The sequence below is a fragment of the Metopolophium dirhodum genome, chromosome 9, assembly GCF_019925205.1.
Source record: "Metopolophium dirhodum isolate CAU chromosome 9, ASM1992520v1, whole genome shotgun sequence".
Classification (NCBI taxonomy): domain Eukaryota; kingdom Metazoa; phylum Arthropoda; class Insecta; order Hemiptera; family Aphididae; genus Metopolophium; species Metopolophium dirhodum.
The window spans coordinates 8,614,486-8,638,111 of NC_083568.1; the positions used below are offsets into that span (position 1 = coordinate 8,614,486).

General features: G+C 28.9%; 2 protein-coding genes across 2 annotated transcripts; one reads left to right on the forward strand and one right to left on the reverse strand.

Annotated features, from left to right (window-relative positions):
* Nucleotides 1-16,621: 16,621 nt before the first annotated feature.
* On the forward strand, nucleotides 16,622-19,409 carry LOC132952044 (DNA polymerase beta-like). Its single transcript, XM_061024170.1, has 7 exons — nucleotides 16,622-16,961; nucleotides 17,077-17,276; nucleotides 17,492-17,652; nucleotides 17,715-17,837; nucleotides 17,916-18,081; nucleotides 18,357-18,540; nucleotides 18,633-19,409. The coding sequence occupies exons 1-7, from the start codon at nucleotides 16,895-16,897 to the stop codon at nucleotides 18,725-18,727; spliced, it is 996 nt and encodes a 331-aa protein (XP_060880153.1). The 5' UTR covers nucleotides 16,622-16,894; the 3' UTR covers nucleotides 18,728-19,409.
* An 863-nt stretch (nucleotides 19,410-20,272) lies between these two features.
* On the reverse strand, nucleotides 20,273-20,819 carry LOC132952428 (kelch-like protein 2). The gene is made up of 2 exons (XM_061024725.1): nucleotides 20,505-20,819; nucleotides 20,273-20,418 (listed from the first exon to the last, which is right to left on the reverse strand). Exons 1-2 carry the CDS (start codon nucleotides 20,671-20,673, stop codon nucleotides 20,273-20,275), a joined length of 315 nt encoding a protein of 104 aa, XP_060880708.1. The 5' UTR covers nucleotides 20,674-20,819.
* Between the last annotated feature and the right edge of the window lie 2,807 nt (nucleotides 20,820-23,626).

Consider the following 23,626-nt stretch of genomic DNA (forward strand, 5'->3'; position numbering starts at 1 on the left):
TATTATATTTTTTTTTTTTATATTATATATATAAACCACTGTTCAATATTACATTGTTTCGACATTACAACTGATACCATTTGAAAATCATATTTTTGCTCATGATAATACGTTTATTAAGAATTGTTTTGTTTTAAAAACAATGTAAATAACCAATCATCAAATTTGTCTCCATTTTATGATTAGTTTATTTATTTATTATGTTATGTATAACAATAGATCATTTCTAATTTGAACAATAATTTTTTCCTACAAATTGTTTGGTTTTTAAAATTGTTTTTTTTTTATCGTCCTGTTAACATTCTTTTAATATGACTAGCGGATTTAAATAATTTGCACGTAAGCAGTTCTAAATTGATAATTGCATTATTGTTAATTTAATTCGGCTTGTGAAATATAAAAGAAAGTCGTGACCTATACTGTTATTTAAAAATTTTCTATTGTCAAATCTGTTCTTAATAATGATATTAAAAATTGAAAAAAAAATAACGAATAAACATGTACCTTGTACATTATTTTCAATGTACTAATTTTAGTATTTTTATTTAATTATTCCATTGTATTAAAATACCTACTTAAAGAGAGAAGAAAAATATTTGTTCAAGGAAAAGTACCTGTTAAACGTCCATTACAAAATCAGCTGTTCTGTTTGTATTCTATACACGTTCGGAGAGAAAGTCAAAGTAGGTAAGTGTTAGTTTTTATATCGTTACAGCACACAATAATAATAATAATAATAAATAATAATATTATTGAACAGCTCGGAAACTAATGGATACAGCTCGACGACAAAGTCTGTTTTAATGTTTTTGAATACAACATAATATTTAATATTCCTGTACGAGTATATTATTATATTATAATATTGCCCGACAAGCTCCGAGCACTGAAAAATATCGTTTCACTACACCGCGATTAGTGTATTACTTGAAAATTATATAATTACTATATGTGTTGCTTAACGATTTCCACTTTACCTTGATAAAATATATAATATATATTTAACTTAATCCATTAACATTGGTCTCGACTGCGGACTAATTTGTTGCAATAATAATTAATACTTTTAAACGTTTCAAGACCAACCATATAATATTATATATATTAAAATAATAATACACCGAGGGGCGTACGGCACCAGCTATAATACAGCAGACTATAGAGTAATAATACAGACCGTGCACTTATGTGCGAACCGTAGGATTAGTGCCATTACGATATTTCACATTATAATAATTATTTTGAACGCGGATAATGGTTATCTATACATAGCAGGTACACAATATTATGATAATAAATTATATACAGACGGTCGTGATCTGCCGCGGTGTTTTGATTTTTAAATAATGTTAACGTCTACTTCAGAGTGCCGGACGGTTTTCGAGAACCACACGTGTCAAAACTCGAAAATATTGTCATAAGTAGGACGGCGGACCTACATACCTATATTATGTTAAATAGGTGGTTCGCCGACACAAAACACAATAATTATTATGAAACGTTATATTGCGGTAGGCACTCGTACAGGTTGCAGGTATACCTGTACAAACTATACGAAGGCAGCACAATATACCCGATGTAGGACAGCTGCTGGTTGACGGACCTATTGTATAATATTCGCGCATTATAATTTTTTTCCCATTTTATTTTTAGCACACATTTTACGTTGCGCACGCCGTTCGTATTCAAATCGACGTGGACGACCGCTGTAATAATGACATATTATTATTATTATTATTATCATCATAATAGCCGTTCTGCATTTGAGTATTTCTATAATATAATATTACATTGTGAATACCGTACTATATAGATAGGGCTCCAAGTGGCGCAAGTTTGCGACCTTTGTACACGCTTTTTGCATTTTGTCTGGCGATAAGAATTACGGAAATGAAAAAAAAAGGTGGTCAACAAAGTAGGTACATATTGATATTATGCACGTGTTATATTATAATTTATAATATAAGTTTATAAATTATAACCGCGTGTGAGGGTAACTTATACTGTCCTCGTCATAACTTATTATTTTGATGTCAGCAATGGTCAGGTCTTCTGGTAGAGAGGGGGAACTCAGGTAAGGGCCTAGTCACTTGAGTGAATGTAGTCCACTGCCGTTTAACTTGGCCAAGATGCACAATTGGTGAGGTTTCTCAAACTAATGCGTCGATGGGTGGCGGCTGGCAGGTATACAATTAGTTATAAATTATATCATCTTAATTATTAGACGATAAGACACAACAAAAATTTAATGTGGGGATACAACAGTAAGTACAACACTTGGAAACCCGAAAACCGACGGAGGTCCGGGTAAATACAAACTCCAGTGGTGTACACTGCAGTCATCGAGTCTCGAGTCGGCTTTATCGGTAAATTATCTACTCGTTATATTGGTCAATTAGTGTGGAAGTGTGTTAATCATCGACAGATACAGGTAGGAGGGCACTAGGGCAGTCGTTCGAGATCCCACGACCCACTGTTTTTTTCTCAACAAATTTGTAGGGCACATTATAATGATGTGACCATAGGCATGCGCAGGACTCAAGAGGACGTTACACCGAAATTTGTTGTCTCCTTCTTTTACAAGTGCGTAACATAGCAAATTGTTCGCTCAGCAGAACACGTGTAGCACCGTTGGTTTAAAAATTAAAGTGAATTGACCTCTTATAGGTAAGATTGTTATCTGGGCAATCTCATCGGCTTTTTATTATATTTTAAATTTATTCCTAGTTACGATTATTTTAAGATGTACAAACAATTTACAATTTTAAAATACTCATAACTCGGTTTAAAATTAAAATATAATAAAAAGCCGATGAGATTGCCTAGATAATAATCGTACCTTTAAATTTTATAAGACATCAATTCACTCTAATTTTGAAACTAACGGAGCTAGACGTGTTTTGCTGAGCGTACAATTTGGTATGTTACGCACTTGTAAGACGGAGACAACAAATGTCAGTCTAACGTCCTAAAGAGCATTCACATATTAAAATAATAGCACTTTTTCTTCAGTCTTGAACATTTATTTGATTAGACACGGCCAATATATTTTCAGGGTTAAAGAGACTGCAGTGTTTATTTGAAAAATTATTATAATATTGTATTTATTATTGTATAGGCTAAAGTTAGGCGTAAGGTAAGGTACGAAATTATTATTGCAACAATATTCCAATCGTTTAAATAATTTAAAAAGTGGTGCATACTGGTGAAGCATATAGGCCCCTCTCAGACGAAAAACGTATACCACTATTGTATATTTTATTATTTACATGGATATTATACTTCACACGTAGGCATACTCACACCGGTTCATTCGAATGAATAATACTATTATACAGCCAATACAGGTACCTACAACACGCGCAGAACACACCTAATACAGTAATACTATATTATATATTATGTGGTTCGTGGTGGACGGCACACCAGAATAACGGTCAATTCTTTGTTCCGTGCATATTATTATATAGAGGAGGTAGGTGCCCAAACAGCGTAAACCTATTTAATACACCGTATTCGCACATTTACCCCCCCACACACACACACACACACACACACAATATAAGTTTATATTTTATAAATAATAATAATAATAATAATAAGCGCGTGTGTTTAAATAATGGCCTACAAACTGCAGCAGCACCGACTGCGAAACTATATTATCGTATATTATCATACATATTATAACCACAACACGTCAACACTGCCAGCTGGTGCCTATAATATATTGTACGATATACTACAGTCGTTGGCGAATAACAACCTGAGCTATATATTCGAGTAGTTCCGAACGTGTAAAAAGCGAGTTTCTATATGCAATGAAAAATAATAATAAGCGATATTCCTAACAATCGCGCCATTTACGTCAAAACCTAAACGTATAATAATTAATAAGTATTCTAGATTATGACTAAGTAATGACTAATGAGCAAATTATATTTTTTTGCAAGGCGTATCTGTCCAGGCCCATATTAAGGGTAGTGGAGGAAGGGCGGTAGAGAGGGAAGCCGCCATACCTGACTTTTGGGGCCTTGTGGCTGGGCCGCTGGGGGTGCCTAGTTAAAGATAAATTCACAAATATGTTTTTTTTTCAATTGTAATGGGAAGAAACTAGAACTAAACGTAGAATTCGACCTGTATTTAAAAGCATTTAAGCTAGATTTAGAAAAATAATTTATGGTGAGGAAATCAATAAATTTAAAAAATATTTTTCAAAAAGAAATACGAAAATATTTCAATAATGCTTCGTTAAGCACAGCCTTCTCTAATGTTGAAATTTCCTTTAAAATATTAATTTGTAAATCATATTCTATTGCAAGCGGAAAAAAAAATTAAATTGTCTTAAGTTAATTTTTTACATAATTTATTGAACCAAATTATTTTGTTCTTTATTTTTATTTAGAAATATTACTATATTGAAAATATAAAATATATTCAATTAAAACAAAATGTGTGATCTGATTAATTTTGAATAATACTGATAACTTTGTATAAAAGGATATTATCATTATAATAAGGTTCGTATTGCCACGATATTACGATATAAGAGTTCGTGAACATAGCAAACAGTTTTGGTTTTTGGTAAGGATTTAAAAGTATTAAAAGTAAAATCTTCACCTCTTAATAGAAATTATATAAAAATATTATGTCATACTGAATAGGGGAACCAAATATATTATGATTGCCTCAGGGCTCCGTTGATATAGTTAGCATGGCACTGTAGAATCTAATGTAAATATAAGTTATGAGTTTATGACTTATGAATACAATAATATAGCAATAGTATGGAATTATTGGTAATCTGTAATTTCAGTGTGAAACTGTCAAATCCTCCAGAAGTCCAGATACACCTAAATCCTTATGGTTTACCACGGTCTTTGGTATAATATAGGTTTTAATATTATGTTTGGTACAAGTGTACAACGTTAATATGGTTAACTAGACATAATTTTTCGTTGATTGCAGTACCTACCTATATATACATATATATTATATTGTATGTGTATACAATATATTATATATAGGTACAACTATATATATATAACGTACAACGGTAGTCATCGGGTCCCCTCCATACCGTTACGGCGTTACCTCTAACAGTCTTACCTATATATAAGTATGTAACTAATAACTATATATATATAATACAAATACACGTCACGTGGTTCGCACACAATATACCTGGTATGTATTATAATATGAACCTAATATTTACCTACTATTTTATTATTTTAATTTATTATAATATAGGTATACACGGCGCAGAGGCAGAGCGTACGGACTAGAAAAATAATAATGAGCTCGCTGTGAACGACGACGGATAAGTATAAACAATGTAGGTAGGTAGTAGGACTACAATATGAGCGTGCCATTTTACTATGATTTATATTTCATACAAGTATATGAGTCGAGTTGTCGGCCCGCGATAATAACTTTGATCGAAAAAAAAATATTAACACACCATAACTAACATGTACGCCATAATGGCCGTATACATGAACACGAGTTGTAGACAATGTATTTCTTTCATTTGTAGGGGCTCTGCAATATGATAACAATATAATAATATACCTACCTATATATACGGCTCCGGTGAAATTGATTTTTGATTTACGCGCGTCGTCTTTGTAATGTTCCGAACTAAAATCCCAACCCGACGGCGGTCGGTCGATATTCAGTGCCGAGCTCATCGCTCACGTGGGTTAACTAAATAGTAAATAATAAAAATTTCTATAGCATATACTGTGGTATGATATTATATTATTAATTATAATATATCCTAATTTTGGCATCGGTGTAAAATATAATAGTATGTTCATTATTCATTGATCAATAATTGTTGTCGAGTCGCTAAAATGCAAATTGCTAATGACGAACTTCGCACAATTAAAACACCTGCTGTAGTGTTGTTGCGGTTAATATTAGGATCTGGAAAGAGCGGCAGTGGCAAGTTCCCTATTAAAATAACCATTTCATATTATAATACCATGTGCCTAAAACCTCTAAAAATGTTCGTCTTTCCTTGGATATTTGGATAGAATATATTATAATATATAATTATCTATACAATCGTACTCTGCAGAGTTATTGAGAAAACTTGGGTTTTTATGGAATTTCGAGAAAAAATAAAAATTCGAGATTAAATATTATATTTCATATCTGACGAGTGATGGCTGAAGTATTCTATACTTGCATACAAACTGAATACTTGGAGTGGTTAAAGTGGGGGGGACGGAGTCCCCCCCTTCTTATTTATGGTAAGATTATGCGTCCCCTTTAATTTAAATCTCCTAAGTCCGGGGAGACGCAACTAAATTTTAGTAATTTATTAATAAAGGTAAAAGGTTACCTATACATAAGGTATATAATATTTATTATAATAAATTTAAATACATTATTAAACTGAAAGAGGGGGACGGAGTGGCCGAGCGGACTGAGGCGTCGGCTGCGACGCAGTCGACCCGAGTTCGATTCCTCGGCCATGGGCGACATTTTTCTTCGGATAAGTCACGGTGTCCGGAGAACAAGTGTCGCCATCCCCCACCCGGGCATGGCAGATACCTACAGGCGCCCAATCAAAAATTCTGCCAAACAAAACACACACGTGTTCCTACCCCTACCGACTTAATAACCTACAGTAAAAAAAAAAACTAAAAATAGCTAATGGCCTTAGCTGCCGGGCTCAAGATCAATCAAAAAAAAAAAACTGAAAGAATATGAATACATATATTTATTATAAATTATTTTTTATTTGTTTTTTTAATGAAATGTTTAAAATTAAAATGTAAACATTTATTATTTTTTAAACATTTTAGGCAATGGAATGCAATTTATTTTTTACTTATGGCATTATATGTTTTAAATCATTTTCCTTAGGAGAAAATTTGATTTTACATACTAATAACTTAAACTTTTTATGAACAAATTTCAAAGGTGTGTGAAAGAAACAAATTATACCTAGTTGGAAGTGGGTTTCTTTAAAAAGTTTTGTTAGATATAGACTTTGAAAGAACTCGGGAACGCTCCTCTATTTTTGGTGACTAGTCCTCCCTCAACATTTTCCCCACTTTAACAACTGAATACTTGTATACTTATTATATTGTATAATACCTTACTGTTACTGAGGTCTAACTTAGTACACACATGTGTTGTCGTATACATGAATAAATTGGTGGTATCTACTTGATTTTTTTTTTTTTTACTGAATTTTTAATTTTTTTTTGTTCTTTGTGTTTTCAGTTTTTACCTAGTATAATTATTGCAATTCAACTTATTAATTATTTTTGTCTATCTAATTTTCGAACGTTTGTCACTTCACCCACATCTGCAGGTGTAGAGGCAAAACAGCTCAAACACAATTTTTTCGAGAATATAATATAAATACCTATATAAGGTTTACAATTTTAAATAGAAATTAATTCTACAAAGAAACTTGTAAAAAAAAAAACGATTAATTTGTTCCAATAGGAACGCATACATTTCAATTAGCAGGTGTGGTAAATTAAATATCGTAATGAGCGACGTTTTTGTAGCAAAATACCAACTTCAAAATCACATTTTAGCGTTTAAAAGGGACGTCATAAGATATGACTCATAACCGCATAAGTCGTGTCTGTCTTAGGAGTTATAACGTACAACATAGAAAAATCTGCGTTAAACCGAACAAATTATGTTGTAACTTTAAATTTTAATATCAGAGTGGATTGACCTATTATCAAAACTTAATGGTAAAAACATTATATTGTGTTCGTATGTTGATTTTTTCACGGTATTTTAATTTTCTTGCCTTGAAGTTTGATTATAGGTCGGTTATTAACTCTGACACTAAAGCTTAAAAGCTAAAGGTAACAACACAATTTATTGTTTTGGATAATTGTTTTGCCATGTTCTACGTTTGTGAGACGGAGACAATACAGCGTCAGGTGATACCCGTTTGAAGTTTCTGTCAAAAAAAATTTGGAAACAAACCTTATTAATTTTTAGGCAATTTATTATGTGCCAAGTAATATTACATGTAAATATATAAATAATAAATAATCGCGAAGACCGTATACAATAATATACTGCGATGATGGCAAATGGCAATATAATAATAAACAGTTTCTTTCAATTATTTGATTTTTAAAACCTATAATTTAATTGTACATTTATGTGACTTATGTACCTATATTTTTACTATAGGTACATAATACATTTAAAAATAATCGAAAGGTATGTGATTTTTTTAATACAACAACATTTAATTTATGGCTTATATTTTTATGAAATGAAACTATTTAACATACGAACACGAATGTCATTGATTGGAATATTCTATAGGTGGTATCGATTTTAAGAATAACAAAATAGCAATAACGACAACAAAATTTACTATTTAAAACGACATTTACGATTTAGGTAAGAACCATCAGACATTTTTGGTGTCTATTATTATATTTATAATTATTATTAGTATTATTATAATATACAGTTGTGGCTTGTGAGTATTGAGTACTGCGGAGTATTGAGTACTGAGTAGTATATATATAATATAAATAATAAGGTATTGCTATATAGGTACATAATATATATATATATAATATGATATGTATGCAATATGCATACTATTTAATACACACTATATTAGTTTAACAGTATAGTTTCATGCCAATGAATCTTTAACGTAGATTTACTGAATTATGATTTATGGCGGACTGAATATTTTCATAAAAATGTTTCTATTGTTCTACAATGATTAATGGATAGAATGATAGATACCTACCTAATGCAGAAAGAAAGTATTTGTGTATGTTTTAAGCAATTGGCTTATTACTGTAATGATACATTTTTACAATAACTGTTTTGTTTAAATATTATTTCTGCTTAACCAGGCTTTAACCGATTGTTCTCTCCATTCTCCAATAAGAAGCTGACCTGAATATCTGCGCTAAATCGTCATTGATGCAGTTCTGCATTAATACTTGCCAATTATTTCTTATAAACCCTTCAACCCTTCTTTGGAATTTCTTTAAAACTCTTATTTAAATTTCAATCACTTAATCTACATTCATATCATATATCGGCTATAGCTTCATAGTTCATACATACTTCCCGGGAACCCTCTTAGACCGTTCAGACGGAACTATTTTTTTATTTTCACTTTATTCTTTGTGCTTACCTATACATCGATACACATAATATATCATATTATTATATGGATTGTAATTGTTCATAAATAAAATTAATAAAAAAAAAATTTAGTTCAGCTTCAGTGGTGGAAATTAAATCAGGGCATATCTATACGATACTGTTCCTTGAAAAATTGTCTTAATAAACAGCTATATAGCGTTTACAACTTTACAAAGTAATATCTAATAAGTAGGGCTGGGATTTCGATGAACTTTTCATTTTTTTTCAGAGGATGCTCGCCTCGTCACCAATCCGTAACATGTACTTTTGAATGAGAATAAGAAAATGTATTTTGCATTTTTTGAAAATTTTTAATGATGATTTTAACGTCATTTTCTTAATTTTTTAGGGCATTATAAGGTTTTTAGTGCATTGTTGGAGATTTTGGGTACAAAATTCAAATTTGAAATTTTATTTTAAGATTTTACACGCCAACGCGAGTTTTATATTAATTTATATTTTTTTATTCATTTTTTTTTAATAGTTTTTAAATGATTTGGCGTTTTTTAAATATTTACCCACCACTTCGATGGACGTTCCTATCTATAAAACAATTTACGGGGATAACAAAAGATCGTTTTTATTCGAAAATCTAAAACAATCTATGGTGATTCAGTGTAACAGTTCAGACTTTCAGAGTGTACAGTTGAATGAATATATATCCAAATTTATCAAAATAGTTAGAATATTAGGAAATAATTGTTTTTTCATATTAAAAGAAATCCTAGTTGAAGTTTAGCCAAAGAAATGCTGAAATTTAGCCTATATAAAAATTATTTCAATCACTTTTTTTTATCACTTATATTTTACAATTTATTAAAAATAATAACAATTTACCAGCATTTTTTGGGGTTTTATAAGTCATTACATTTCCAGCCCTACTTATAACTTTATAAGTAATAACAAAGGAATATATTATAATAATATTATATCGCATATAAATGTACCTAATAATATAATAATTTATGTCTATAAATTTAATGTAGAAGTAAATGTTTAACTTTATGCGATTAACTTTAAACCGGAAGACTAGAGTCCACAGTATAGAGTGGCAGATATTTGGTCAATAGGAAAAAGGACGAGTGCCCAGTAATAATTTAAATGGCTACAGACAATGTACGTGACACGTTTGAAAAAAACGGAACAAATACATTTATGGGTTTTATAAACATTTGTTACACCGTGTCAACAAAACGGCCGTTTTACGCTATAACAATACAGTAGCATTGTATTTGCAGGAACAACCAAGTTTCGTAACGATAGTCACTGTCCGGTTCCTGTTCATAAATCATTTAATCATAATACCATAATACTTAATCTCTATATTATGAACACATTTATATAGGTAGTATTGTAAAAGGTATATATTATATTATATTATATTATTATACCATATTATAATGAGAAAAAAAATTACACAGTAAAAATTATTTTTTTAAAGCTGTTTTTACCTCGATTTGAGTTTTTATATGGTAGGCATAGGATCAGGAACGGTTTATTATGCACACTTGTATTAGAAAATGTAACATTTTTTGTACTTTTGGGCTTTGAGCTGCGCCTGTTAGTTTGAGCTGCGTCACCTTTTACGCTAATGCATTTCACCACTTCGTTAATTCGGAACATTATTAGAATGATAATTATTATTGTCCCATAGTGTATTATATGTATATACAGTATACACGTCATAGTCCACTCATGTATAGGTAATGTATGTATGACGTCAGTCGTCAGTGTTATCAGTTATCAGGTAAAATTTAAAATAATTTAATTCGTGTAATGCATTGTATTTTATAATAAAATATCCAACAGATGGTTGGAATTTTATATTTTTGTTATACTATATAAATAGGTAGTACATTAGGTACAACCATCAAAGATATATATTATTATGTAGTAGTGACGTAGTGTTGTAGGTACCTACATAGTGTACACTGTACAATGTGTTTGAGTTTTAAAAATAAATGAGCATTGCACATTTGTACGCGAGTATTATAATATAATGTATGAACTATGAGCTAAGTACTTACGAGAACATTTTGAAGTATAGCCGTATAGGTACCTAATTTGACAATGGTAAAATTAATGTGGATATTCTATTGGGAAGATAGATTAACACTGGGAGTGCTGTCGACGCCTATCGTACTGATGGTTAGGCGGGTCCCCCCCTACGTGGAGTCGGGATATTGTATGTATTTTCCCGAAATTTCGCAATATTTTGCTTTAAGTGAAGTGTATTTGAATGTATTTGATAATATTAGTAGAAATTGTACTTACCAACGTATACAATTTGCTATAAAAGCGTATAAAGTTTCGATACCAGAATTCATTTATTACTATACATCCCGGAATCGGAAGGTACAAATTGTTTCCACCAGAGTGCGTTTTATTAATCTGTTTCCCCAATATTCTATAAGATATTATTATAGGTAATTACATTTTAAAAACAATGATAGACGCTGTCTAATAAATAATAATATTTATTAATTACTATAATAATATCATCGCATAGTCACACAGGTCACAAATGTATAGAGCAGTAGCGTAGCCAGGGTTTTGCTTTGGGGAGGGGATTGATAAACTGTTATTTAGGGTCTAGGGAAAGCTTAACTAGGATCCATCATAATAGTTTGGTATATTGATGCCCTGGGTTTTGGACTTGCTGTAACGTTTATAGAAATTAAAATTTTAATACATGGTTAAGTCTTATGATGTATTGATGTATAAAGAATAAAAAATTAAAAACAGTGCGCTGACATCCTCTTAATAACACAGTAAAGATAATATCATGTTAAAAATTGAATTACAAATATATAATTATATTTACAGCTCATTATAAGAATCCGCAGATTTGAAATGTTGATTCGGATCCATCCAAATAGGAAAACAAATTTAATTTATGGTTATTTTTAAACAAATAATGATTGTAATGGTTTATTCGAGCTAGGAAGTTATCCATTGTGTTTACAATTATATTTATACATATCACAGAGACAGAGGAGAACGATTGTTTAAAAATAACGAATGTCAACATTCAAAAACTCAAATTAAGATTAAAGATAATATAATATCAAGTCTGCATTGCAAATATTTTTAATATTACACAAATAACTTTTATAAATTAGGGTCAACAAGCTTTAAAAAGAAAACTATACTAATAAATGTATGTTTTATTTTGTAATATGTAGTTTGTTCATTTAGTATACCAACCCATGTAATATTATATAAACTATAAAAGTGTAAACATAATTCAAAAATAAACACAGCGTATGGATTACAATAAATTAAATAATTAGAAATTGATACAAACATAAACTTTATATTTCTAAATTTTAACTACTAGCTGCAGGTTAGCTGCATGGTACCTTCTTAATGAATACTTATGTCCTATACCAATCCTACATGGTTGATGTTATAATTTAAAACAATTGACAAATATATAATATATATTAATATATTATACTTATACAGTTTCTCATATAATATGTTCTACATATTTACTAACTATTTGAATATTTTTTAATAAATGATGATCTAATGGAATTCCAATGGTTAGGTTAGGTTAGTTGTATTGTTCGTAAAAATGTAAATACTAAATAAATTGACATACTTCTTCATTCGACATTAACTAATAATATATTATATACTATACAATACCTATATAATATATGTACCAACCTACACCAGCTTCCTCATGCATACATATTGCATACACACGCACGAATGACGTGTTGTTTTTATAAAAATACATTTTCATTAAAAATATCAACATTTAGATAAATATGAGTAATATAATATTATTAAGTAATAATTAATATTATGTCTTTCTATATTTGTTGCGCTCTTTACGGCACTTATCCTATCTATAATATACATTGACGTGCCCAGCATTTTCATTTGAGGGGGGAAGGGTGTTATAAGTAATATATTTTTTTTGTTATAATGAGTTAAGATGCTTTTATAGGAATTTATTATAATTATAAGATGCAAGTGTTGATATCATTGGAATGTTGAGTTTATGATGCAAAGATCAATTGCTGATAGGTTTTTTGATTGAAAGATTTTTAGGTTATAGTTTTTTGTTGTTCCTCAGAGTTGTTTGCCATACGTCATTTCAAGGCAAATCGTTTATTTGTAAATTAGCAAATGGAATAATGTATAATACATTTAAATTAATTGTGGTGGTACTTATGAGTTATGGTAGTAGTACCTACACTAGTACCAAAGACATAAATAAGGGGATTTATGGGGAAATTAGAGGGGTATAAGTATAACCACCATACCTCCCCTAGGAAAGTCATTGGTAATATATGGATACCTTTTATACCTCTGCTTATCGAATATCGATAAATTAATTTATAACTCATTGATAAACGTTCAATATCTATACTCTGAATGATAATATGTATATGGAATATGGATTTGTAGGTACACCAAAAATGCATGCTAGGATACATCTGGGTATACAAATTATTTCTGTGCAATTTTTAGTTTCTCAACACTGCCGTCAAGACATCAATTTTAAGTCATTGTCCATAGTATGTCTATTATTTAGCGCAGGTCGCTCACATTACTCAATAATTGTATGAAGCAATATAATATTACTTATATACACGTATACACTTATACTGAGTGTCTGGGTACTGGGTAGGAAGGTAATAATGATATTCACCGATATAAATCAATATATTTTTATAATAATACGATAACCTATTTTTCGAGTATTTAACTGGTACCACCTACCTAGCTATGTGTTGTGTACCTACCTATACATATATAATTATTAATTACATATTTACATCATGTTGATTGTTCGGCATTAAAAACAAAAAAAATCACCAATATTAAATATTTTATCAAATACATACACCTACTTGTATATCTATTATAGCGGTGGTTTATAGGTACTTTGATAAGTAAATATTGGGTATTCTGTACTTCAGTAATATTTAGGTATGTAATTTATTATTATTATTATTTAATATTTATTAATTATTATCAAGATTATAAAGATTTATTTAGATATTTCTAAATATCTTTAATAATATATACTTAAATCTAGGGGCGCGGGCGTATTTACATGGGGCTCCGGGCTCGTGTCCCCCTCAAATCCTGTATATTTTATACTTATTCATTAGTGAGTGTATTAAACCTATCTTACTAATTAAATGTTATGTTTCCATCAAAAACATGTATTTTAGATTCTGAGCGGAGCGATGAATCTATTGATTTTACAAAATGATGGGCGTTTTTTATTTTTTTATTATTATGTGTGTTTACACGATAAGTAATCGCAATAATGCTTCGATTTTAAACTTCGGTATCTTGTTCAATGGAATAGTGAAAGTAGCTGGTGCATTGGAAAATTTAGTTTTAAAAAGCGACGGACAAAAAAAAAAAAAGGTGAGTAGTGCATGTCGCTCTGCTGTACAGTATGTTACAAGTGGGTCACAGTAATGGATGGTGTTAAATTTGAATTCAATGATATAATATCATTGTATAAGAAAAACGATTCTGAGCGAAAACGGTCCGTCAGCCTATGATATTACCAAGTATATTTGATGATATTATTGTGAATAATGTAATTTATATATAACCTATTTACGTGGAACCTTGTTTTAAATTTTTAACCCTTAGCTACAAAAGTTGAACATTTTTTAAATTTTTAACTACAAAATAATTATTACATTTTAAATTTGATAAATTTTGTCAAAATTTGAAGTTTAAATGCTTATAAAAAAAATTGTGCCTATATATTTTCAATATTTTTCAACTGCTATATCAGGAGCTTTGCATTAAATTTTCACGCTTTTCTACCCAACAAATAAAATTTTAATGATATTTATAGAAAAAAAAAACTAAAAAAATTGAAAACTGACAATGTCCGTAAACAGCTCAAAAAGTGTCAAATTATTTTCAAAATTTTATTGTGTAAGAAAATGCTAATATAAACATTCAGTGAAATTTTCAAGTATCTACAGTCATACGTTTTTTAATTACAAGAAAATAAGAAAATCATTACACGAGAAATCGAGTGAATATCAAATGTTGTAAAAATATGAATTTCAAAAGCTCATAAAAATTTAATTTGACTTTCTTGTAGACATTTTTTTTTTTGATAAAGGTAGACAAACTTATGGATAATCTTGTATTACATTTTCAAATCTTAGATATAAAAAGAAAAATTTTTATGAATTCTCAACTCAAAATAATTTGCTAATTTTCGTGATTTTTCCGTATTTTGTAAATATTTGAACTTTAAATGCTTATAAATAAAAACTATGACTAAGGATTTTTAATTTTTTTCATCTGCCTTTGAAACAATAACCTAGGAGCCTTCTATTAAATTTTCAATCTTTTTTACTCAACAGATAAAATTTTATTGATATTTATAGAAAAAAAAACTAAAAAAAATGAAAATTGACAATGTCCGTAAACAGCTCAAAATAAGTCAAAATATTTGGAAAATGTTATGGTGTATAGGAAATGCAATTATAAACATTCAGCCAAAATTGCATGTCCTTACGTTCATTTGTTTTAAAGTTACACCAAAACCAAAATCGATGTTCTCAAAAACAAAATTTGTGTGAAAATTCCCGTTTTTCCTTAATTTTTCTTTTGTTTTTCACGTCGCTTTTGAAAACTACTGTAAATTTTTACTTTTGACCCCCCAAAGTACCTAGATTCACTTTCCTATCAGAAAAGTTACTGTTGAAGAAAATCCAAGCACTTTTACTGTCCTAAAAGGTGATGACATACACAAAAAAAAAAACACACACATCATTGTAAAATCAATACATTCATCGCTTCGCTCAGAATCAAAAAATTAAGGAAAAACGGGAATTTTTACGCAAAATCGATATTTGTTTTTGGTCAAACACAAAAACAAATGACCGTATATGAAATACAAGAAATTTCTATTGAATGTTTATAATAGCATTTTCTATATACCATACAATTTTCAAAATAGTTTGACTCGTTTTGAGCTGTTTACGGAAATTTTAAGTTTATTTAGTTGTTTGTTCTGTAAACGTCAATACAATTTTTTCGTTGGATCAAAAAGCTTTGAAATTTAATACATGGCTCCTGATATATTGTTAAAATAGTAGTTGAACAGAATTAAAAATACATAACAATTTTTTATAAAGGCATTTAAAGTTCAAATTTTGACAACATTTATCAAATTTAAAATTTAATAATTATTTTGTAGTTAAAAATGGATAAAATGTTCAACTTTTATAGTTAAGGATTGAAAATTTAAATTGTAGAAAATTTGAAAAACTAACCCTTAAGTGGATACATAATATAATATAATGTAATATACTAATATTGGATAAAATATATAGGTAGTATTTATTTTTTTTCTACAATGTTCAAATTGCCATAGGCTGTAACTGTATTTTCTTATCAATCTTATTAATTATCACTTATCACAATAACTCATTATCTCATTTTAAAAAAGTCCAAAATTTGATTTAATACCATACACCTTACATAATATACTTAACACTTTATTCTTATCTGTGGACTATGACTTAGCAGTTGGCCTGCTGCTTGGCTGGTTAGGGAAATAGTCGTTTGTGTAAGGATTTAATGTATATTCTACACTTTCACCGGTATTTAAAATTGATTTAGTATTTTACTTCTTTGTGTTTAGTTACTTTTATGTTTCTATGTTAAAATATGATTTTGTAAATTTTATTTGAACCTATATAAAATTTGGAACATAATGAGCAAAAGAAAAGCTCCAAGTGATTCCACAAATCCAAATCACGATTTTTGTGAATTTTTGATTGGTTAGTAGCTCACACCTTACCTAAAAGGCAGAGGTCAACCTAACTTTGTTTTAATTACAAAGTTTAAATTAAATTAAATTTTAATAAAGTTATTTTTAATATTCCATTTGTTTAGAATTGGCTGATTATGAGAAAAATGTTGCACGTAATATATATAAGGGCAATGCTTACAGAAAAGCAGCGAGTGCATTAGCTAAGCACGGTAAACGTATTAAGTCTGGTGAGGAAGCACAAAAACTAGATGGAATTGGTGATAAAATATCCAAAAAAATTGATGAGTTTTTAGAAACTGGAAAATTGAAAAAACTGGATAATGTATATTTTATATTTAATTTTATTAAGTATTTAATGTATTAATAATATATTAAAACTAGCTGAATTTACACTTTTTATCAATTTTTATATTATCTCTTCAGAGGTTGCTTTTTGATGATTACTTTTACTAATTATTATTGTTAATTTAATTTATTAAAAATAGTTGTTACCGTTAACTATAGATATAATTACTGTTTTGTATTATTAAATTACAGATAAGAAGTGATGACGCTTCAGTTTCTATTAAAGAATTAACAAGAGTTAGTGGTATTGGACCAGCTAAAGCAAAAGAACTATATGATTCAGGTGTTAAAAATATTGACATTCTATTAAAAAATCAAGATAAACTAAATCATCATCAAATTTTAGGACTAAAGTATATTAATTTTAATAATTATTTGCTCTTAAACGATTATAATAATTTATCAATTCATTTAGGTATTTAAATGACTTTGAAGAAAAAATACCAAGAAATGAAGTTATTGAAGTAGAACAAATTATCAAGAAAACATTACATAATTTGGATCCTAAATACAAGGTTACTATTTGTGGCAGTTATAGGTTAGTTATTAAAATTACAAAAACTATGGGGTTTGACTATATGTATGAAATATACATTTTATATTTTTTAAATTTTAGACGAGGTAAAGAGTTCAGTGGAGATATTGATACATTGATTTCTCATCCATTGTTTATGTCTCATGGTCTTAAGAAAAAAAGTGACAAATTGCAAGTGGTTGTGGATATTCTGAAAAAAAAAAACCTCATCACTGAAACTATATCGTTGGGGGAAGCAAAGTTCATGGTAATTATTTAATTACTATTTATTTAATAATATTAATAAATAATAATCAATATTTTTTAATAACATATGTATGTTAAAATTATACTTTAATTAATTATTAATTATTAATAGCATAAAATTAGTTTTTAACAACAGATAGGTACTTCAAACATATTTGAATAATGAAAAGTTAGTTATTGATAAAATTAATGTTTCCATTTTTGATTTGTATTAAATTAAAATAAATTTTTTTATGCGAATTATTATATTTATTTAATGGTTTTTATTTAAATTAGGGTGTATGCAAAGTGAATCGTATATCAAGGAGATTAGACATTCGCCTAAATCCATATGATCAGTTTTATTGTGCTGTTCTTTATTTTACTGGGAGTGATTTATTTAATAAGCAAATGAGAGAGCATGCTATAAACCAAGGTTTTACACTTAATGAATATACTTTGCGGCCAATGGGTTCTACAGGTAAAATGTTGTATGAAATTACTAATTAACCATTAAATATAAGCTACTATGTCAATCAACAATTGTATTTATGTGTTTTGTCATTATATCAGGTATACCAGGTGAACCTGTGGAGATAAACAGCGAAAAAGATATTTTTGATTATATAGATTATCCTTACAAAAAGCCAGAAGAGCGCAATATATAGTTTTATGTACCTAATATAATATTATTCTATTTATCAAACTTAGATAAATATTTTATCGTTTATTTAATTTTTTGTAGGTTTATACTGTATAGGTATTATTGTATTAAGTTATAATAATTATGTTTTTTCAAATAAAAATATTCAAAATGTAATCAAGTTACATAAGAGTTCTTTGAAAAATATTTCACATTAACTATTTTTATTTCTTATTATAGTATTATACCTATGGTTTGTTTTTTAATTGTAAAATTAAATTACATTTTTAGGATAAGTGTTTTGATGAACTGTATAATGTACATGAATATTTTATGCAGGCTTGTATTTAGGGAGGGCAGGGTGGGCCATTGCCCCTCCTGGTGGAACTTGGGGTACTAAATTTTCATGAACTTTTTTATTATTAAGACAACATAGTTATAACTTTGAAATTATGTAAAATGTTTTTTTCTTAATGTATTGTGAATTGGTAGAAATTTCTCCAAAGTTTATTTTAGGATGATATTCTATCAAATCTATTTTTATACTGACTAATTTTTTTTCAAAATCTAGCCACATTTATGAGTTATAAATTATGACCCAAAATAATAGGTACCTTACATTTTAAGAAATAACTTTTTTGGGGCGCGGAAAAATATGTTTGCCCCGGGGCGGAAAATGTTCAAATACAGCCATGATTTTATGTTAATGATTGTAATATTATTATTTATTAATATTTACTGTAGACACATAATTATGGTTATGAAATTGAGTTCCCAAGTTTAGTTAATCATTATTTCTTCATTAATTCCATTACATTGTTATGTGTATATTTAGCATATATTATGTTGTATTATATTGTTTAGAACAATTGATCAAAATGTATCAATGTTATTGGGCGTTGCCCGTTAAAAATTAAAAAATAAATAAATAAATGGCATTAACATTGAACACTGATCAATGATAATCTACAAATATAATTATTCTTACTTGGTAGGAGATGTTTTGATGATTTTCAATGGATGCCTTTTCATATTTTTATCAAACAGAGACTGCAAACAAAATTTATTTTGTAGCAACTTACTCAATTTGTACGTGATGGCTACAATAATTGCTGTAATTTTAAAAAAAAAATTAATATTTTTCTAGTTTCTACATAGCCTTAAGACAAAAATTCAATTATATTATCTTATATAATTAAAATCCATTATATTTTAATAGAAAACTATATAACTTACTCACTATATAACATGACATCACTTGATGATGTGATCTATACATATAAAATAAGGTTATAATATATAAATTAATTTATTCACAGTAATATCATCAAATATACTAAGTATTATCATAGGTTGACTGACTGTCTTCACTCAGAATCGTCTTTCTTATGTAATAATATTATATCATTGAATTCAGTTTATTTCAATAAATAAATTTTACTAATAAAGAACAATTACATTTTACACAAATTATCTCACAAAAACAATATCAAAATAGCCCTATACAGCCTCTCTGTGCACTATAGCTACTTAGTCTATGGTGAGTACAAATATGGTGGCTTATGTGTTACTAGTTACTACTATACCTAGTATGGATTGTGTATAATCCAGCTCTGATTCTGTCCACAGACCAGGTATTTGTGTCAGGGTTGTATTGTTCCATGGATTTCAAATCTTTATAACTATCATTTAGCAAGCCATTAAATGCAACTATATCTAAATTGAAAATGTAATGTTAAATTCAATATATTAAAAAAAAAATCTTAAAATAATTTTGAATTATAAACAAGTATAGTAGGTACCTGCAATTTTCCGAGTGTAGTTCATAGGTGCAGCACTTGTCCATTGTAGTGTACTAGATGTATACGCCTCAACACTATTATGTGTAATTGTACTATTAAAGCCACCTACAGCATACATTATTACATTATTTAACACTGTTACACCAGCTCCTGCACGAAGTTCAGTCATTTCTGCAGCTAGGCACCATAAACCCAAATTGGGGTTATAACACTCCACTGAATTGAAGAACTGGTCAGCATTATAACCTCCTACATAAACAATTAAATTATTACAACTTGCGGAATAAAATCCCTTGACCTAAAAATCTACAGGGATATAATATTATTGCATAGAATTTGTTTGAGAAATACTACTTGTCCAAAAATATAGATACACGTTTTATTGCGGCCTTGGATTTTTCATATTATGTAGATCCGGGGCCAGATTGGTTAACAAAGCTTCAGAGAAAATCCGAGAGAATCAAGAGAAGCCCTATATTAGTAAGAAAAGTTATATTCATTTTTCCAAAACTTTGGGTTTTGAGACTAATTGGGTTTATCAAACAACTGGTTCATTTATCAGTGGAAGTAATTGGACACATATTTATGAAATGTGGAATAATTAATATAAAATATTGTTATTCTGAGTGGAGCAATGAATATTCCTATTAGTTTGACAATGATGTGTGTGCTTTTCTTTTTCATTATTTTATTATATCCAAATAATATTAATTCAATTTACTGGCTACCGTATTAATTAGTAATAATATAAATATATAATATGAAACAATAAATATCCTTGGCTGATGGGTTGTCTATACTCAGAATTGTTTTTTGTATACAATGATATTTTATCATCGAATTCAAATTTAATACCATCCATTAAATAACCCACTTGTAACCTACTGTACAGCAGAGTGACATCCACATACCTGTTTTTTGATTACAAATATACATTATTATTAATAAATATATCAAATTAAATATTATTGAAGTTCAAAAATTGATAGAAATTAAAAATCAAGCTAAAGAATGAAAGAATCAATTTTAGTTTGCGTACTTTTTCCTCAGATATAACATTAAGCGCATCCCTAGATATGAATTTAATAATTTGATCGAATGATGAGTTAAGGAATTCTTCAGCATCAACCACTTCTCTAAGAATCAAAATATAACAATAATTATTACAACTTTCATATAGAATCATAATAAGAAATATTTCATACGAAGTGTTGTAGAATGTATAATTCTGAACTTTTTAACTATTTTATACAGCTATGTATTCCAGCTAACTCATTAATTCCAAGGCAATTTGAGACTTGCAGCTGTTTATGGAAAAAATCACAACATGCCTCGTTTACATCGTATATTTGTAAAATATTAGATGTTTGTAACAATTCCTAGAGAAATAAACAATAAACAAATTAAAAAATGTTGTTGACTATAAGAAAATCAAACTTTATCCATTATTATATACTTTAACATTGTTTTCAGTCACAATGATTTCCCTGCCATATATGTATGGTCTAATATGAGCTGTTAACTGATAGTACTTAACCACAACATTTTCAAAACTTTTTTTCAAGGATGGTTTGTGAACTCTGTGTGGAAATAATTACTAGCGGATGCTAAAACCACTTTATGCCCTGGTATAAATATGCCATCATGTGTTAGTGTGTTACTATATTTACATCACAATAAACCTTGTATCTAAAAACAAAAATATATTATTAATATTTATCTAGCAGTTAAAATCACCTAATACTTATAACAGTTATCTACACCGTGTAGATAACCGTGCTACTTACTTGCATCATAGATAATATAAGACCTTCTTATATTATCTATGACTTGCATGAGGATTGTAATACATCAAGTATGTCCAAATGAGACTATTTTTTATACTTATATTTGCTGGCTTACATACGCTGAAAATTGGTATTTGCTATATACATTTTGCGTTGTAAATTGCATATTAATTCCAGGGCTTGGTGGGGGGGTAATACAACAACAAAATATGTACAAATAATAATTTAAAAAATAATGGATTCTAAATATTATGGAAACACGTGTATTTCTGTCATCATTAGTAGTCTACTTAAGTCAGTGACAGTAATGTCGTAATGGTATTAAAAACCGCAACGGTGAACGGAATGTTATGTCTCGACGGCTCGTTGAGGTAACAGGAAACGTACAACGGTTAAGACTTACAAAAACGATGAAGTGAGAGTGTGAGATACTGTTATACAATGTACAAAAAGTCTCGGTTGGCTTCAAGTCCTATGCAGAAAGGGCCGGGCATGACTAAATAAACTAGTTAACTCAGTATCATGATTCATCATCATGATATTATAATAAACGCATAGACATATAAATGTCTATATATGTCTATGAATAAACGTCGTTTTTTAATTTCTCATTATTATGATAATGTTACCTAAACCGATGGAAAATGGCGAAAGACCGTCGCCATATTTGCACGACATAATACAAAAATTGGTTCATTGCACAGATTTCTATACAAGGTGTATTAATATTTAATAGACCATCTTTTCAAATAATTCTTGAGATTTCTTGTACCACATGTGTACCACCATGCAGGAGTCAGGAGTGTCCTGAGACGACTGTCGATTCAAACTTCTGTTGTTTCAAATGAGGACCCCATTTTTTTACTGTAAATAATTTAGTGAATAATTTTTCAAAAAATGTTATATTGATGCACCTGCAGGCATCTCATTAAATATTCGAATAAAATATTTTTATTTATTTATTATTGAATACGGGACGTGCCCAATTACAATGTATAGTATACATACTGGATAATAATCATTAAAATGGTTTTACAAAAATATTAAGTAGATATATTTATAATATAATGTAATACTTGGACCATTAAATCATTTTTACAAATTACATTAATGTTGATGGATATGTTGATTAAAATGTTCAAATCACCATAGCCTCCATAGGCTCCATTGGCTGCAAGGTGTATCGATACAATCAACATACAATCAATGAATCAATACTCCTAGCTTCTATAATACACAATGTGTTTCATTGCCATCACGCGCGGTCTTAGAAGATAATAATAATATCTTCTAGACCGTGATTGCCATCATACCTAGTTTATTATATCAGTAACA

Bases quoted from the DNA above. Each gene is read 5' to 3' on its own strand.
- LOC132952428 (XM_061024725.1), bottom strand. From the start codon at position 20,673: ATGACTGAACTTCGTGCAGGAGCTGGTGTAACAGTGTTAAATAATGTA. The intron at 20,419-20,504 runs GTACCTACTATA...TTTTCAATTTAG, and splicing joins CTACACTCGGAAAATTGCAG to ATATAGTTGCATTTAATGGC.
- LOC132952044 (XM_061024170.1), top strand. From the start codon at position 16,895: ATGAGCAAAAGAAAAGCTCCAAGTGATTCCACAAATCCAAATCACGAT. The intron at 17,277-17,491 runs GTATATTTTATA...ATTAAATTACAG, and splicing joins AATTGAAAAAACTGGATAAT to ATAAGAAGTGATGACGCTTC. The intron at 17,838-17,915 runs GTTAGTTATTAA...TTTAAATTTTAG, and splicing joins ACTATTTGTGGCAGTTATAG to ACGAGGTAAAGAGTTCAGTG.